Below are 17,929 nucleotides of genomic sequence, written 5' to 3'. Positions count from 1 at the left end.
GTATGACTTTTGTCCATGCTGGCCAGCAAATCCTCTACAAAGGTTCAGTGCAAGGGCTAGTGCCTCCTTCTAGGTCTCTAACACATGAGCATCAAGACAACATATTTAGTAAATGTCAGTGCCAAAGTTCAAAGCCAAGCCTTCCAGACCTTTTCCAGTATAACACATTCCCTCCTGAAATACAGATGGTAAGGTACTTTGGGGCTCTATTGTACTGAGCCTTGAATGTCAGTCTAAAGAATTTTGGCAGGCAGTAGGGAAATATGAAAGAGTTTTTATTAAGTGGATCATTTAGTTTAGGAAGATTAATATAGCAGTGATATGTAGAATAAATTTGCTTTTTGCTTCTTTTTGTATCCCCAACGCTTAGCACAATGCCTGGCACATTTTGTTGTCTAGTCAATTGGTTGTATCTGACTCTTCATGATCCCATTTGGGGTTTTCTTGGCAAAGATACTGGTGCGGTTTGCCATTTCCTTCTCCAGCTCATTTTACAGATGAGGAAACTGAAGTAAACAGGGTTCAGTGACTTGTCCAGGGTCACACAGCTAGGAAGTATCTGAGGTCAGATTTGAATTCAGGTCCTCCAGACTCTAGGCCTGGCACTCTATCCACTGTACCATCTAGCTGCCCACCTGACACATAGTAGGCACTTAATAAATGCTTATTAAATTGAATTCATTGGGTCAGGGAGGGGGAGACTCAAGGCGAGGAGTTCAGTTAAGAGGCTCTTATACATGCTGAGTCTGAATTTCAGAAGTAGACAAGATCTTAGCTATCATCTAAATTCTAGACCAAACGAGAGCTCTTGTATTTAGTCTTAGGGAAAAGATGACAAGGACCAGAACCCCATCACAAAGGAGCTGGGTGCAAGAGATATTACATAGATATAATGGATGGGGCTTGGCAACAAAATGGATGTAGAGGAGAGACTCCAATCATAGTTGATTCTGATTCATAGGACTGGTAGAAGGTGGGTGTAGTGAACAGAAATAAGGACTCAAAGGCTAGGAGGAGCATCGGTGAAGGAGAAAGGACCACCTTGTTTGGGAATTAGAGAAGCTCAGTCCAAATTCAAACTCTGTTACTTTACTAGCTATGTGACCTTGGGTGAGTCTCATCTCCTCCCTGGGCCTAGTTCTCTTCAGCTGCAAAATGCAGAGGTTGGATTAAGTGGCTCCGAAGACGCCTTCCAGCTCCAGCTCTGTGATTCTATGATTTGACTGGGAGTATGAAGATCAGTGCCAAGTTCGGTTTGTAGTAGAGAGAGCTGGGCCACAAGGACATGAAGAATAGGAACTGGGGAAGGAGTCTGGGCTACAGATTTAGATTTCTTCGCAGAAAGAATAGTTGAAATCAAGGGAGTAGGCTGAGAAACACACAGAGAGACTTAATAACAACCATACTTGTGAACACTTATAATAAAACATCATAGAAGAATGCCATAATAACTAAGCAGAGCGAGTGCTTGGTTAGGTGAGATCAATCTTGGATTGCCTCCTGGAAGAGGGACATTAGGGAGATGGATCATAGATTTAGGGCTGGAAGGGGCCTCAGAAGCCATCTAGTTTAACCCCCTCATCTTACAATTAAAGAAGCTGAGGCACATAGAGGTCAAGTGACTTGCCCAGGGTCACACAGCCAGTAAGTGTCTGAGGATGGATTTGAACTTAGGTCTTCCTGACTCTAAGTCCAGTGCTCTCTGTCCACTATGCCATGTTGCTTCTCCAGGGTCAGGGAGATTGAAAAGCTTTCATTAACCCAGACTGGCCTGGCATGGTGACCAGTGGCCAGTCAGAGCTGTAGTGGCTCGAGGTGCCCCTCCCCCCTTTTCCAGCTGTTGTGAGTGACCTGCCCTGTTTCTCTCCCCACAGTGAGGACGTGTGCAAACGTGGCTTCACTGTTATCATCGACATGAGGGGCTCCAAGTGGGACCTCATCAAGCCCCTGCTGAAGACTCTGCAGGAGGCCTTCCCTGCTGAGATCCATGTGGCCCTTATCATCAAACCCGACAACTTCTGGCAGAAGCAGAAAACCAACTTTGGCAGCTCCAAATTCATTTTTGAGGTGAGAAGTTGTTTCATAGTATTTGTGGCTTTTCTTGTACTCTCTATAGCACCTCACCCCCAACTCTACTTTCCCTCTTTCCTTCTCTTCAGTCCTTTAAATCTTTTTTTTCTTTTTTCTTTCCTTCCTTCCTTCCTTTCTCTTTCTTTTTCTCTCTTCCTTTTTTCCTTTCTTCCTTCCTTCCTTTCCTCTTCCTTCCTTCCTTCTTCCTTCCTTTCTCTTTATCTTTCTCTCTTCCTTCTTTCCTTCCTTTCTCCTTTCTTTTCCTTCTTTCCTTCCTTCCTTCTTTCCTTCCTTCCTTCCTTCCTTCCTTCCTTCCTTCCTTCCTTCCTTCCTTCCTTTCTTCCTATTTATCCACGTAACTTTCTAAAACTGCCTCCCATCTCCACACAACCCTTCCGCCTTTAACAAAGTAGAGTCATAAAAACCAAACCAACATCTTGGCTCTGTCTGATGATGCATTCCATATTCTAAACCCAAAGTCCAGTTGGTTAGGTGAAATCAATCTTGTATTGCCTCCTGGGAGAGGAACATTAAGGAGATGGATCATAGATTTAGAATTGGAAGGGACCTGCTGAGAAGAAGGAGACAAGTTTCATTTTGAGCCTCTGGATTCTAGATTGGTTACCATAGTGATCTGAGTTCTGATCCCTTTCAATGTTGTTTTCCCTCACATTTCTGTGGCCATCGTGTCAATTTTCCCCCTTTAGTGTTCTGACATGAATTACAATGCACAAAGTTTTTATAGAGAGAGTTCCTAGCTAGGTGGGGAGGAGCCAGGCATAATAATAACAGTAGCTCACATTTACAGAGGGCTTTTAAGGTTTGAAAATGACTTCTTATGTTACCTCATTAGAGCTTCAGAACAACCCTGTGAGGGTAGAAGTTGTTTTCTCCATTTTTCAAATGAGGAAACTGAGGCGAGTAGTGACTTGCCCAGGAGCACGCAATTAGTTAAGAGTCAGAGGTGCGATCTGAACCCAGTTCTTCCAGTAATACTCTAAGTACTATAGACAATGTTGGGAGGACTCAAAATTTTTCCAAAATTAACTATCCCCAGAGGGCTCATGAATCTTTTCCTGTTGGCCCTGAGGATTCTGAATGAATGCCACACCAACTTAAATCAATTCATCAAGCATTTATTCCACTTCTAAATTTGGGACATTCCCCTCCCTCAGAATTCTGGGTCTTAGACTCCTCTTGACCTTCCTCTCTCACCAGTGGGTAGAAGAGCTTTCACGTGTATTTTCTTTTTAAAAGGCTCTGAGAACTGCTATTAATCTGTCAGCAGCTTTCCATCCTCCGAGGGCAGTAAGAAAATGTGAACTGTGCTCTCAGCTGCTGAGGCCAACTCTGGTAGGATGATGGCTGTTGTCTCTAGGTGTAACTAAAGCAAGGGGTTATGTGACTTCGTGCAGAAATCATGGAGCCCCCTTCCCGTAGCCCCCCATCAATCACCTTAGGTAAAACGTGGGAGCCCTGAAGGAGACTTCTCTCCCAACCTTCCCCGTCCTTCCAGCTTGTACAAACAAGATCTATGGTAATACACTGGAATTTATGAGCTAAAAACACTGGAGATGGCCTTTCTGGTAAATCATGAAACTTAATAAAAAGGTTTAACTACCTGGCCTTTCCTTAGGGCAAGCCTGTCTCAGCCTCTAAAGGAAGACTATCTGGCAACCTCCCACTCAGCAAGGGAAAACTCAACCAACCAGCAAACCAGGCAATCAACAAGCCTTTATTAAGTCCTGTGGGCAGGTGTGGGGCAGTGTTGCAGTTGTTGTTGTGGTTCAGTCACTTCATTTGTGTGCAACTCTTTGTGACCCCATTTGGGGGTCTTCTCAGCATACCAAGACAAAAATAAAACTGTCTGCTCTCAAGGAGTTAACATTCCACTGGGGGAAACAGAGCCTTAGAAAACAAGTTGGCACATGTAAAAAATACAGGACAAGCAGAATCTTTAAGTGTTGAGGGTATATGAAGCAAAGGGCTGCTTAATACTTCTATATGGCAAGGATCTAGGATTTCCTTAGCAAGGACAGTCCTTCTGCTGATGCAGTTAGCAACCCTTCTATGCCTTAGCAGTTGGTTTAGTTGAGTGCAGTGGTGGAGAAACTATGGCCTCGAGGCTACATGTGTCCCTCTAGGTCCTCAAATACAGCCCATTTTGACTGATTAGGGCTGCACTTTAGGACCTAGAGGGCCACATGTGGTCTCAAGGCCACCCATGGTTTAGTGCCTTAAACTGGCAGAATCTTTTGTCATCTGGCGGTTGACACTTTGAGTATTCTTCCCTTTGATTCCCTAGATCCGTGCTCCCGGTGACAGATATATGGTCCATTTGTTTGGAACCTTTTGAGCTTGGTAGAACCTACCAAGATTTGTATTCCACCATCATAGCCTTCAGGAAATCAAAATTATATCCATGCCCTGCTGAGGTATTAGAGAAGTCTTTGGTAGATGTATTTAATATGGAGTTGTCAATTGATACAGATCTGACTATGGAAGGCAGTCTTGAAAAGATGTGATGTGAGTTAGGTTAACAGATCACAGCAACTGGTCACAAGCCTTTGTTGTGCCCCTACTAAATAAATAGCCAATAGTTATACAGGGCTTTAAAAGATTGCAATGATGCTTTGTATACACTATCTCCTTTGATCTTCCTTTGAAGGAAATTAAACAAGAATCTATGTAAAGCACTTTGCATACCTTATAGAACCATACACTTTAAAAATATTTTTTATTTCATTAAATATTTCCCAATTACATTTTAAAAACATTTTTAGTATTCGTGTTTAAAAATTTTGAGTACTAAATTCTCTCCCTCTCTCCTGCCCCTCCCTCACCCCTTGAGAAGGCAGGCAATATGATATTGATTATACATGTGAAGTCATGCTAAATACATTTCCATACTAGCCATGTTGTAAAAGAAAACACACACAAGAAAAATAAAGAAAATGGAAAAAATGAAAAAAAATATGCACTCAGAGTTCATCAGTTCTCTTCCTGGAGGTGAATAGCATTTTTCCTCATGAGTCCTTTGGAACTGTCTTAGATCATTGTCTTGATTAGATTAGAGTAGCTAAGTCTTTCACAGTTGATCATCATCGTATGCTGTTCACCTGAGAACCACATACTTTCACACATATTAGTATTAAGTATTAGTATTATAGAAGGAAGCCTGGTATAATGAATAGAGAGCCAGTCTCAAAGTTAGTAAGATCTGGGTGAAATTCCTGTCTCTAATATATACTAGCTGTATGTCCCTGGATGAGTCACTTAATCTCCTAGTGCCCCAGGCAACTCTGTAAAAGACTCCGAGTTTCAGAACCTTATTCATCTACACTGGTCAGTCAACATGTAAGGTGAAAATGTGGTCCCTCACCTCAAAGAACTCACATTCCAATGGAGTAGAAGGGTGTCTGCTTGCCCAGACTTTCCCTATTCCCATAAAATCATAGATATGGTCGAAAAAAAACCCCAAGTCCTACTATATAGATTATTAACATCCTTGTTTTATATATTAGGAAACTGAGGCATAGAGTTTAAGGGACTTGCCCATGTGATACATCTAAGAAATTTTAGAGGTAGGATCAAACGCAGGTTTTCTTAACTTCCACTCCGGCACTCTAGCTATCTCTCAGCAAAATATGTACTGGGGTGGGAGGAGGGTTTATAAAGGTGATTAAGACAATGCTGCTGACCTTAATCAATTAAAAAAAATATTGACTACCTACTAAGTGCCAGGCATTGTGCTGGTGCTGAAGATACACTAACAAAGATTGAAACAATCCAAACTCTTAAAAAGTTTACCATCCATCAGAAGAGACTTAAGTATATACAGAATAAAAAGAAAACAAAGAGGGCATTACACGGCTGTTTGGAACTTTCTATCTCAGGACTTCTGGTTCTCATGGGGAGAGGATGACCTGCAGGTTCTCTAAGAAAAACAAGTCTTTGTGGATTCCAGTCACTTGTTCTAGTCACAATATCACTTTGCCTCTTGCAAATAGAAGAAAAACAGAAAAAGGCTATAGAGGCCAGTGGAGGTTGATTCCCTAGGGTGGGGATCTCACAAATTAGGAAGGATTTGGAGAAGGTGTGCCCTAAGGCAGAGGCATGGATGATTTGATTTCTGGAATCATCTGGTTCAAGTAGCTATGATTCCCTTGAATCCACTTTATGCTTATACTAAATTGGTCCAGTAAATCTGGAGTTTAATAAAAAATCAGCAAGGAAGAATCAGATTTAGAGACAGAAGAGATGTTTGAGGTTATATAGTTCAATCTCCAAGGACAGCTAGGTGGTAGAGTGGATAGAGTGCCAGACCTCAAGTCAGGAATACTCATCTTCCTGGGCTCAAATCCAGCCTCAGATAACTGCTAGCTGTGTGACCCTGGGAAAGTCACTTAACCCTGTTTGCCTTAGTTTTCTCATGTGCCAAATGATCTGGAGAAGGAAATGGCAAACCACTCTAGTGTCTTTGCCAAGAAAACCCCAAATATGGGGTCACAAGGAGTTGGACATGATGGACTGGACATGGCTGTCCGTGACTGGACAATAGGCCAACTTCTTCATTTTGTAGTTGAGGAAATTGAGGCACTAACCAATTAAGTGGTTTGTCCAAGGTCACATGGGTATTGCGTGGCTGAGCCAGGATTTGAATTCACTTCTGTGGAACTCCAAATCCAGCTTTCTTTCTACCTTGGCCCTGGAGCTGGGTCTATCCACATTTCAGCTCTTCTTAAATGAAGCCTCACTGTTTTGGCTCAATGCGGTGAGGGGAGAAGGATAGGGGAAGGGATATATTCAAACTTGTTAAGACATAGTTAGATTGAGAACTTTGGAATTTATGCAAATTCTGAATGTCTAAACACCCTGAATATCCTGAGTGACTTTTCAGATTACCTTCTGTCTACTCTGTATATCTCTGATACCTACCTGGTTGTTTATACATTGTCTTCCCCATTAGAATGTAGGGTCCTTGAAGGCAGAGATGATTTTCTTTTTGTTTTCCTTTCTTTGTATCCCCGGTAATTAGCACAGAGTCTGGCACATATTAAGCACTTAATAAAATTCTTGTTGATTGACTGACCTAAAGAGCATTGCCTGTATTTGGCTTTTGGGATCAATGAGTTCCCATAATCCCCTAGTGGCATCTTCCTTTCTAGTCAAAAGATAGATATAGATTGAGATCCTCTCAGTCTTATTTGTTTATTTCTTTTTTGTTTTTATATATCCCATTTTATTTTTTAATAAATTTTTCCCAATTACATGTCAAGACAATTTTTAGCATTCATTTTTTTAAAAATTTTTTTAATTTAAATTTATTTATTTGACATACTTAGTTTTCAGCATTGATTTTCACAACAGTTTGAATTACAAATTTTCTCCCCATTTCTACCCTCCCCCCCCCACTCCAAGATGGCGTATATTCTAGTTGCCCTGTTCCCCAGTCAGCCCTCCCCTCTTTCACCCCCCCTCCCCTCTCATTCCCTTTTCCCTTCCTTTCTTGTAGGGCAAGATAAATTTCTACACCCCATTGCCTGTGTATCTTATTTTTTAATTGCATGCAAAAACTTTTTTTTTGTTTTTGAACATCTAATTTTAAACCTTGTTTATGTATATATATAAGTGAATGTTTAGCATTCATTTTTACAAGATTTTGAGTTCCAAATTTTTCCCTCTCCCCCCGCCTCTTCCTAAAATGGTAGGCGATTGGATATATATGGGTTATACATGTACTATCATGTAAAACATACTTCCATATTAGTCACAGTTGTGAAAGAAGAAACAGACCAAAAAGGAAAAAACACAAAAGAGAATAAAGTGAGTGAAAAGAGTGTGCTTCGATCTGCATTCAGAGTCTATATCAGTTCTTTATCTGGATGTGGGTATATGTCCTGTTTTAGAGGTAACAGTGTAAATCACTGGACTTGGAGTCTTGGAGGACTTGGTTGTAATCCCACTCCAGATGCTTCTTAGCTGTGTGACCCCAGGCAATTAATTTAACCTTTTGGGGCCTCAGTTTTCTTATCTGTAAAATGAGTATGATAATAACACTCTGTGGGATTGCTCTGGGGACCAATCACCAAAAATGAAATTATTACAGCTTGCTAAGAATTGTGCTGGGATTCAAAGAAACATCCACATCCACAGACAATACATATATACATATACACACCATACATATGTACACACAGGCATACATATACACCACACACATACACACATACACACTCACATCCATATACATCCACATCCATACGTAATACATATACACCATAGACACCATAACATGTACACACATATACACCACACACATGCACATATCCATTTATGTCCACACTACACACACACATACACCACACAGATCCACACTACACAGATCACACTCACATACACACAATCCACATCCACACACAATACATGTATACACACATGCACTATGCACATGTACCCACATGTACACCACACACATGTGCACACCTCACACATACATAATACACATTCCACATCCATACATGCATGTACACTGCAACATACACACACACACACACATATACATATACACAGAGTCCTTATTCTCAAGGAACACACAAGTGAAATGATGTACCCGTAGCCCTTTGCAAACCTTACTGTGCTATCTAAATGTGAGTTGCTCTGATAAATGTCTTTGCTGTGTCTCTCCTCCTCTTGGCTCTTTAATCTATCTGTTATTCTGCCTCTCTCTCTCCACATGTCTCCAGACAAGCATGGTGTCAGTGGAAGGTCTGGCTAAGCTGGTGGACCCCTCCCAGCTGACGGAGGAATTCGAAGGCTCCCTAGACTACAACCATGACGAGTGGATAGACCTCCGGGTCTCTCTGGAGGAGTTCTTCAACAGCGCTGTTCATCTGCTCTCTCGTCTTGAGGACCTTCAGGAGATGTTGGCCCGCAAGGAGTTCCCGGTGGATGTGGAAGGCTCTCGGCGGCTCATTGATGAACACACGCAGCTCAAGAAGAAGGTGCTGAAGGCCCCCGTGGAGGAGTTGGACAGGGAAGGGCAGCGGCTGCTTCAGTGCATTCGCTGCAGTGATGGCTTCTCTGGACGCAACTGCATCCCGGGCAGCGCTGACTTCCAGAGCCTCGTCCCTAAGATCACCAGCCTCCTGGACAAATTGCACTCGACCCGGCAACACCTGCACCAGATGTGGCATGTGCGCAAACTCAAACTGGACCAGTGCTTCCAGCTAAGGCTCTTTGAGCAGGATGCTGAGAAGGTAAGGAGAAAGATGGGGAGAAGGGGCTGGGCTGCCATGTGAGGCTGTGATAGCTTTGTTGCTAAGGAATTGCTTTCTTATGATTGGACTTTGCAGCGATGAGTCTTTTACATTTCTATGGTGTTCTTAATTCATTAAGATACTTTTATAGACACGATGCCAATAGAATGTCTGCTCTCACTAGATCCCTATGATGCAATAATGATTCTTTCCATTTTATAGATGAGAAAATTAAAACCTAGAGAAGCTAGAACACTGGACTTGGGGGTCAGGAAGACCTGAGTTTGAATATTCCCTTAGACACTTAGTCCTGTGTTTCTCTGGGAAAGTCCCTTAGCCTCTCTACCTCAGTGGTAGTGATAATAGCATCTGACAGCACACAGGATCATGTGGATTGAATGGGTTTTATATGTATACATACATGCATACATATGTATATACACATATACGTATATATAGTGGTATTATTAGTTTTAATTATTACTGACCCAGAGCAAAATTATGATGAAGGCAAGGCTACAATTCAGATCTCTTTTATCCCAGCAAACAGTTCATTCCTCAAGAGTAGTATTTTTTCTTTTTTCTCTAATAGTATTTTTTCCAATTACATACAAAGATAGTTTTCAACATTCATTTTTGTAAGATTTTGAGTTTTAAATTTTTCTCCCTCCCTCACCTACTCCCTCCCTAACCTCCTCCCTCCCCAAGACAGCAAGCAATCTGATATAGATTATGCTTGTACAATCATGTTAAACATATTTCTGCATTAGTCATGTTGTGATAGAAGAATTAGAACAAAAGGAAAAACCATGAGAAAGAAAAAACAGCCAAAAAAGTGAAAATAATACTCTTCCATCTGCATTCAGACTCCATAGTTTTTCCTCTGGATGTGGATAGCATTTTCCATCATGAGTCTTTTGGAATTGTCTTAGATCATTGTATTGCAGAGAGGAGCTAAGTCCATCACAGCTGATCATCAGTGTTGCCATTACTGTTTACAACGTTCTCCTGCTTCTGAAGAGCAGTGTTTTTCAACTCAGATTATACTATAGACCAGTAGTTTTCAAAGTATCATTAAGGGAGTGGGGGAGGGGAGGTTTCTGAGACGCTTTCAGGGGTTCTATAAGGTCAACATTATTCTCATAATGGTGCTAATTTGTTTTGATTTGTAATACAGTAAATATCGTAAGATATAATCCACATAAATAAAAAGTCTTTGGAGGATCCTCAAAGAATTTTTAGGAGTGTAAAGGGGTCTTCAGATCAAAAAGTTTGAGAACCATTGCTATAGGTTGTTAACTATCTAAAAATTATCTGCCATAGGGGATGGAAACTAGGAGCCAGGGAGGAAGAGGAGAAGGAGGAGGAGGATGTTAAGGATGGGAAAAACAGGATATAGAGAGAAGGAAGATAAGTTTTGAGCTTATGAGTTTTTAAGAATTAAGGAGTTTATGTTAATAAAAGTTTTATAAACTGGTAAAAATTTGCTTTGGGTTCATGCTAGCTTGAAAATTGGTAATTGGGAGACTGCTTTGCAGCACCATGGGCAAATGATGACTCACTCCTTCCCTTCATCTTCTCCTGCGCTCTCCTTTGATGTAACCTTATTACTTTTTGGTTTGTAGTTTCAGCCTTTAAAAGGGAGTTTTGCCCCCATCCTCACCCCCTTACATACTTCTTCTAAATTGTAAGATACTGCTTGCAGTTGGCAGTAGATCTAAATCATGGTCATTTTCACACTACTTTTTAAAAATCAAAACTAAAACAAACATTAAATAGCATGCAATTCTTATAAAACTAAGCTTGAAAAAACTGAAATACATAGGTACTTTTTCACTAATTCTATAGTGGTGAATATATTACTAAGATTTACAATAACTCTTTCAACTTTTTACATTAAAGGAAAAACTTTTATTATATGTTCCCCTTTTGCTGAAATCACTTGTTTTCCATAATTTGACATTTTCCTTGCAAGATTTAATGTATATTCTTTAATTTTTCATCATGAGACCACTCATTATTGAATATTATATCTACCTTTGATGAAAGTCTATTTTTCCAAGTCTAGAAACTATATCCCATAGGCTTTCAATAAGTTTTAAATCCGCAAAGTTAATTAAAGGCCATTGATGTAAGCTCATCTCCATTTCTTAGACAAATTTCTCAAACTTTGGTGATATATGTCATGGTACAAGGCTGTTGTTAGTGGCAGTATTGTACCTCCATTTGTGAATTTCTGTAATTCCAGAATAATCCTGCTTTTAAGTATATCAATATATTTATTAGGGTTTATCATTTCCTCAATGAGATAACATTTATAGGTTGGTTGGAAGTTTAAAAAATCCTCAAAACTATTTTTGTGTGGATGTTTTTTAATCTATTGGAGAAGAAACACAGATTGTATAGCCTCACATGGACTTCTAACAGTGGCTTTGACACAGCCTTAAACGAAAATCTGAGTTTCATTGGTAAAAATTACCTTTTTCGAATCTTCAGTGGTCCAGTCTTTGTATTCTCTCACCTGTGAGGAGCATTTTTCTTTATAGCAGCAGTTAGCAGCTTTTTTAAAAAAATCGATCTCACTGTTATTGTAACAACAAGATACCCCCTCTGCTTTACAGAGGAATCAGTAGCACTGTCCAGCTGTCAGATATATACTATCACTGACATAAACTTCTTCCTATTTAAATATTGTGCTCAGGCTTTGAATAAATTTTTTAAAAATAATTCATTCTGAATTCTTAACTATTCTTAAAAATGTGTATATATGGAAAACCATCGGTGCCCTGGATGGCTTTCATCAGCTGGTGGTGGCTTTGTTTTCGCTAATGAAAGGAGATCCTTTCTAAGAGTGTTTTTTTTCTCCCTAATTAGAGAAAGAAGTGCAGTTTTCTTTCCCTTTTCTAACATTCCATTCCTTGAGTTCTTCTTCATCACATTCTGGTGCCTCCTACTGGGAATCCTTTCTCTAGGGACCAGGGATTGAGCTTGGTTTTCAAAGAGCAGATATATGGCTTGGAGTCAAATTCCTGGGGCATGGCCTTGTTTCCCAGATCCCTTCTTTTGATGTTCTCCGTGTCCAGGCTGCAGAGTAGGGGTCAGAAACTTACCACAAAGCTACACAGAGACACCTGTGGGAAATATGGGCATTCCAGATGAGCTCCTGACTGCCTTTCTCTGAGGCTAAGCAGTCATATAGAACAAATGGAGTTGAAGAAGCACCATACCACCAAAGGGAATGGCAGCATGGTATAGTAAAAAGAATACTGACTCTGGAGTCAGACTGCCTGCTTGTAATGTTCTCTGCTTATGTGGGGTTGGGCAAATACCTTAATCTCCATGGACCTCAGTTTCTTTACCTGTTAAAAGGGGTATTGGATTACAATCAGGGCTGGGGAACCTGCAGCCTCAAGGCCACATGTGGTCCTCAACATCCTGAAGTGCGGCCCTTTGACTGAATCCAAACTTCACAGAACAAATTCCCTTAATAAAAGGATTTGTTCTGTAAAACTTGGACTCAGTCAAAAGGCTGCACCCAAGAACCTAGAAGGCCACATGTGGCCTCAAGGCCTCAGGTTCCCCACCCCTGGACTAGATCAAGGCTGCTTAGTCTGGGGTCTACTAGATTTCAGGGGTCCATGAACTTGAATGGGAAAAATTTTGTCTCTATTTTTGCTAACTTCCAATGGAAATTTATCATCTCTTTAAAGTATTTAAAAACGTTATCCTGAGAAGGAGCCCATAGGCTTCATCATATTGACAAAGGGGTCCATGGCACAACAAAGGTGAAGAACCCCCGGACTAGATGAACCCTTCCAGCTCTCGATGAACGATTGTTTACTGTCACATTCCTCAAAGCCTGTCACACCAAGGATCTCGCAAAAGACAGCCTGACTTTGACATTTGCATGCCGTTCTGCTAACATTAATAATAAACCATCATTTATATAGTGCTTTAAAAAGGTTTACAGAGCACATTCCATATGTCATCTCATCCCATCCTCACAACAGCACAGTAAGGTAGGTGCTGGTATTATGTCCGTTTCATAGATGAAGAAACTGAGGGAGGTCAAGTAACTTCCCCAGGGTCACACAACTAGGAAGCCATTGAGCCAGGATTCAAACTCAAGGCTTTCTGACTCCAAGTCTAACATTTCATCACACCACCTACTTATCTGATGCCAATATCACTAATTATTATGCAGGCCTCACCAAAATATTTTCTTTTTTTCTAAGATGGATGCATGTGAAGCTTCAGGAGCTCAGCCGTGGTACATCATCCTATCTGTCTTCCTTCACCCACTTCCCCCATGGACATGTTGTGAAAATTCACCCTTTCTCTAAGCGAGACAGAAAATAAGAAAGAATAGCTATGTATGGCATTTCAATAATGAAAGTGTAAGGCTCCCTTGTACTAGGTTCCCTCCAATCTGAAATGGTGATTTTGCACTTTACTGTTAAAGAGTCTCCCTCACCACTCCTCCCCTCTCCCCAACTTCCCACCAGCTCTCTAGCTGGGAGCTGCTAACCAAGGGTAACTTATAATTTACATACAATACTTTTCTTAATACCCTAGCAACACAAAAACACATAGTAACTTGAAAATTGTATAGTCTGTCCTTTGTATGAGTCCCTTCTATGTCTGCTTTCCCAAAATGATCCATGCCCTTATACAGAAGATAATTTCATCTATCTATCTCACTTATCTCTCTAAAGTTCTAAACACACTTAAAGTGTTGTGGGTTGGTTTTTTTATGGCACTCTCCCCACCCCTAGAATTACTGAGATTCATTCTGATCTTCTCCAGAAGATGCTTGAAGTTGACTTGAGCCCCCCAATGTTGTCACAAACCTCAGCCTTCTGAGGAAGGCTGGATGGATCTTCAGACTCTCCCTCCTCTTTTTCTCTCCCTCAGCGCTGTGGCAAACTAGATTAGACCAAGATTTTCCCTCAGCCTCTGCTTGCTGGGGTACAGAGCAGAGAAAACATTCATTCATTCTGTTTGAAAGACTGAGATCATGGGATTTGGAGCTGCAAGGGGCCTTTGGGATCATCTTGTGAAGGGGTGGGGACCCTGCAGCCTCGAGGCCACATGTGGCCCTTTAGGTCCTCAAGTGCAGCCCTTTGACAAGGATTCCTTCCTCGAAGACCTAGAGGGCCACATATGGCCTTGAGGCCGCAGGTTCCTTACCCCTGATATAGTCCAACCCTCATTTTACAGTTGGATAAATTACGGGGCTCAAGTCAACTTCAGGCATCTTCTGGAGAAGATCAGACAATTTGAGTGGCTCAGCCAAAGTTACATATGTAGGACAGAGCTGAGAGAGTACTAATAATAAATAAATAACTAATAAAATTAATAATAATAATAATAAATAAAATAATAATAAATTTATATATTGTCTACTATGTGCCAGGCACTGTGCTACCAAGTCTTGTGACTCCAGGTCCACTGTCTCTCTTTGTTTTATTGTCACCTTCCAGAGACAAATGGTTAGGCACTGAGTCCTGAGGGGAGGTGAGGGAGGAGGGTAGAGCCCATTAACCCAAAACATCTTGGTGTGGTGGAAAGAAAAATGGATTAAGTCCAAAAACCCAAGTCTGAATTGTAGCTCTTCTACCCACTAGCTGTGTAACCTTGGGCAATGGACCAAACCTTTCTAGGACTCAGTTTTCTCTTCTGTAAAATGAGAGAATTGGACCAGAAGACATTTATGATCAATTCCAACTCCATATCTGTGATCCTATCATCCCGTGCCCATTTAGCGCTTGATCTACTGTTCTCTTTACTTATAAAGTGGTTTCCCTATAGGTTCTCCCATCGCTCTTCAACCAGTCTTGGTGAGCTACAGAACAATCACTAATTAGCCTCGTAACCTTGGGTAAATGCTTGTCCAGGCCTCAGTTTCCTCAGCTGTAAAATAAAGGGATTGGACTAGATGACCCCCCACCCAGCTCCAAAGTGCTGTGATTCACCTTCTTGTTTGATGTTTGGGGTCCTCGAGAGATGTCAGTTTGCCTTAGTGACTGTGTTGTTGTGCCTACAGACTAGGTTTTGTGCATAAATGTGGGGTACATTCTAGAGAGCGTCTCTGTCCTGCTGGTCCCTCTTGTCCTCCTCCCTCCCCTCCACACTCCCACAGTCACAGCCCTCCGAGTCAGGGCTTGGTGCCAGTCTCTTGAGCAGTGCCCCTTCCCTGGCTCAGCAGCATGATACTCTCTCTCATTTTCCTGGGTTTGTTTTTGAGTCTTTGAAGAATGTGAATGGGGTTTGAGCAGAAAGGTGTGGTTTCTGGGGGAAGAAATACAAACAATATTCCGAGGATCTTGAAGAAACTGGGCAAAGATCCTAAAGGAAATGAAACAGTGGGCCTAAGTTCAGCTCAGCTCAACAGATTCTGATGAAGTCCTACTGTGGTATGGTTGAGAGAGGACTGGATTTGGAGCCAGAGGCCCTGGGTTCAAATCTCTTTATGTCACCTGTTATTTGCAGGATTTTAGGTGACTCATTTAATTTCTTAGGTCCACCACTTCCTCATCTATAAAGTAAGAAGGTTAGACTAAATGATCTAATGTCCATTCCAGCTCTGAATCTATGCTCCTAGGTTTTATTGTTGTTCAGTCCTTTCAATCATGTCTGACTCTTCATGACTCCATTTGGGGTTTTCTTGGCAAAAATCCTGGAGTGGTTTGCCATTTCCTTCTCCAGCTCATTTTACAGGTGAGGAAACTGAGGCAGACAGGGTTGAGTGACTTGCTCAGGGTCACACAGCTAGGAAGTGTCTGAGGTCACATTTGAACTCAGGTCTTCTGGACTCCAGGCCCAGCACTCTGTTTACTGCGCCACCTACTACTCCATGTTCCTGGGTCTAAGGCACTAAATAATGGTACAGTCATGCCTAGAATCCATGCAAGAGGCAAAGGGAAGCATGAAGCCTAACTCTGGGTTTCTGTAGAATGCGGCACCACAATCTGTTACGTTCTCCCTTTCCCCTTTATTTCCTCTGTGGTTTTCCTGGGACTCTATATCCTGGGGAAGTGGGGGACAGGGGGAAGGGGATACAAAGAGCTGCTCTAAGTTTGTTTGCTCCAGTGAGACCCTGGAGAGCTCTGTGTCTGGGGACCTGGGGTTTGAGGGCAGAGCATGGGCACAATGAAAAAGTAAAAAGAAAAACCACTGGTCCATATAGGACCAGACAGATCTTCTGGGCTTCTGGATCCTTTAGTGGAGACTGGAATTTTACTATGCCTGTCTATAAGACAGTGTGATATAGCCATTCCAGAATGCCTTTTGTTCTCATCTCAAAGACAGCTAACTGGTGAAGTGGATAGAGCCCTGAGCCTGGGGCAAGGAAGACTTGAGTTCAGATCCTCTGGCCTCAGACACTTACTAGCTGTGTGATTCTGGGCAAATCACTTAACCTCTGCCTGCCTCAGTTTCTTCCACTGTAAAACAGAGATAATAATAGCACTACTTCCCAGGGCTGTTATAAGGATCAAATGAAATATTTTGTAAAGAGCTTAGCACAGGGTTTGGCACATAGCATGGTGCATATGTATGCGTATGTATTGTGTGTGGATGCGGATGTGTGTGGATGTGAAGACAAAGGTGATGCCTGGAACATCAGTCATCAAATCATTAAGGCCTTGAAAGGAGAGGAAGAATAACTGGCCTTGGAGAACAGAACAACAGCCTCTTCCCTATAGGCACACCCATATCTAGACTTAACTGGAGGGAAAGAAAGATGACCCCATAGTTTCACATAAGCTATTCACAAAGGGGAATAACTACCGGGTCTAGGGACCTTCTATTTAAGTCTTATCTTGTTCTAGAGTTAGTGGGTGGGATTGGAGGTGCCATTTCTGGCAGCAGTGAGGCAGAAGGTAACAGCGCTAAGATTTAAAACCCTTACTAAATATTCTTTTCCTTCCTTCTCCCGAGTTTGGCAAATCACCCTCTGAGACTCAGTTGGCATAGGGGATAGAGAGTTGGCCTTAAAGTCAGGAAGACCTCGATTCAATTCTTACCTGTGATATAATCTGGTTGTGCATCTCAACATCTTTGTGTTTTCAGGCAATATTCCAAGATTATAAATTGCAGAGCAGGTGATGCTTTGTGTAGGTAGGAGAGTTCTTCACTGGGATCATGATTTCAGAGCTTAAAGGAACCTTCGAATCTATGGAGCTCAACTCTCTCATTTTATAGATGAGGAAAGTGGCACAGAGAGACTGAGTGATTTTCCCAGGATCACACAGCTAGTAAGTAGCTGAGGAGGTATTTACACTGAGGTCCTCCTGCTTCCAAGTCCAGAACTTGATTTGCTATGTCACCTAGGAGTTCCCTCTGGATGAAATCACAAGTCTGGTAAAAACATATAACAAAACAAAACAAAAAAACCCTTTGCATATACAGCTGCATCATCACACAAGCACTAGTGACGAGTCATTCTGAACTTAGTGGTGCTGGTCCTGAGGTGAAGGCTTACAGGCAGTCATTGGGTTTGTACTTGGACTCTGAAAGAACCTGCCTGATCTCTTATTCCATTGGCATAGTCTTTGAGGATTCTGGGATTACTTACATGGTGGTTTCGGGTGAGGGAG

General features: G+C 41.6%; 1 protein-coding gene across 1 annotated transcript in view; it reads left to right on the top strand.

Moving 5' to 3' along the window:
• Positions 1–17,929, top strand: part of LOC118839981 (kalirin) — a 413,338-nt gene that overhangs the window by 46,826 nt on the left and 348,583 nt on the right. Inside the window, exons 2-3 of the mRNA XM_036747488.1 lie at positions 1,875–2,067; positions 8,817–9,329. Of these exons, the coding sequence (XP_036603383.1) occupies positions 1,915–2,067; positions 8,817–9,329 (666 nt within the window). The 5' untranslated portion in view covers positions 1,875–1,914. The remainder of the gene's footprint in view (positions 1–1,874; positions 2,068–8,816; positions 9,330–17,929) is intronic.

The sequence above is a fragment of the Trichosurus vulpecula genome, chromosome 2 (assembly GCF_011100635.1).
Source record: "Trichosurus vulpecula isolate mTriVul1 chromosome 2, mTriVul1.pri, whole genome shotgun sequence".
Lineage (NCBI taxonomy): Eukaryota > Metazoa > Chordata > Mammalia > Diprotodontia > Phalangeridae > Trichosurus > Trichosurus vulpecula.
This window is presented reverse-complemented; position numbering and strand designations above follow the sequence as displayed.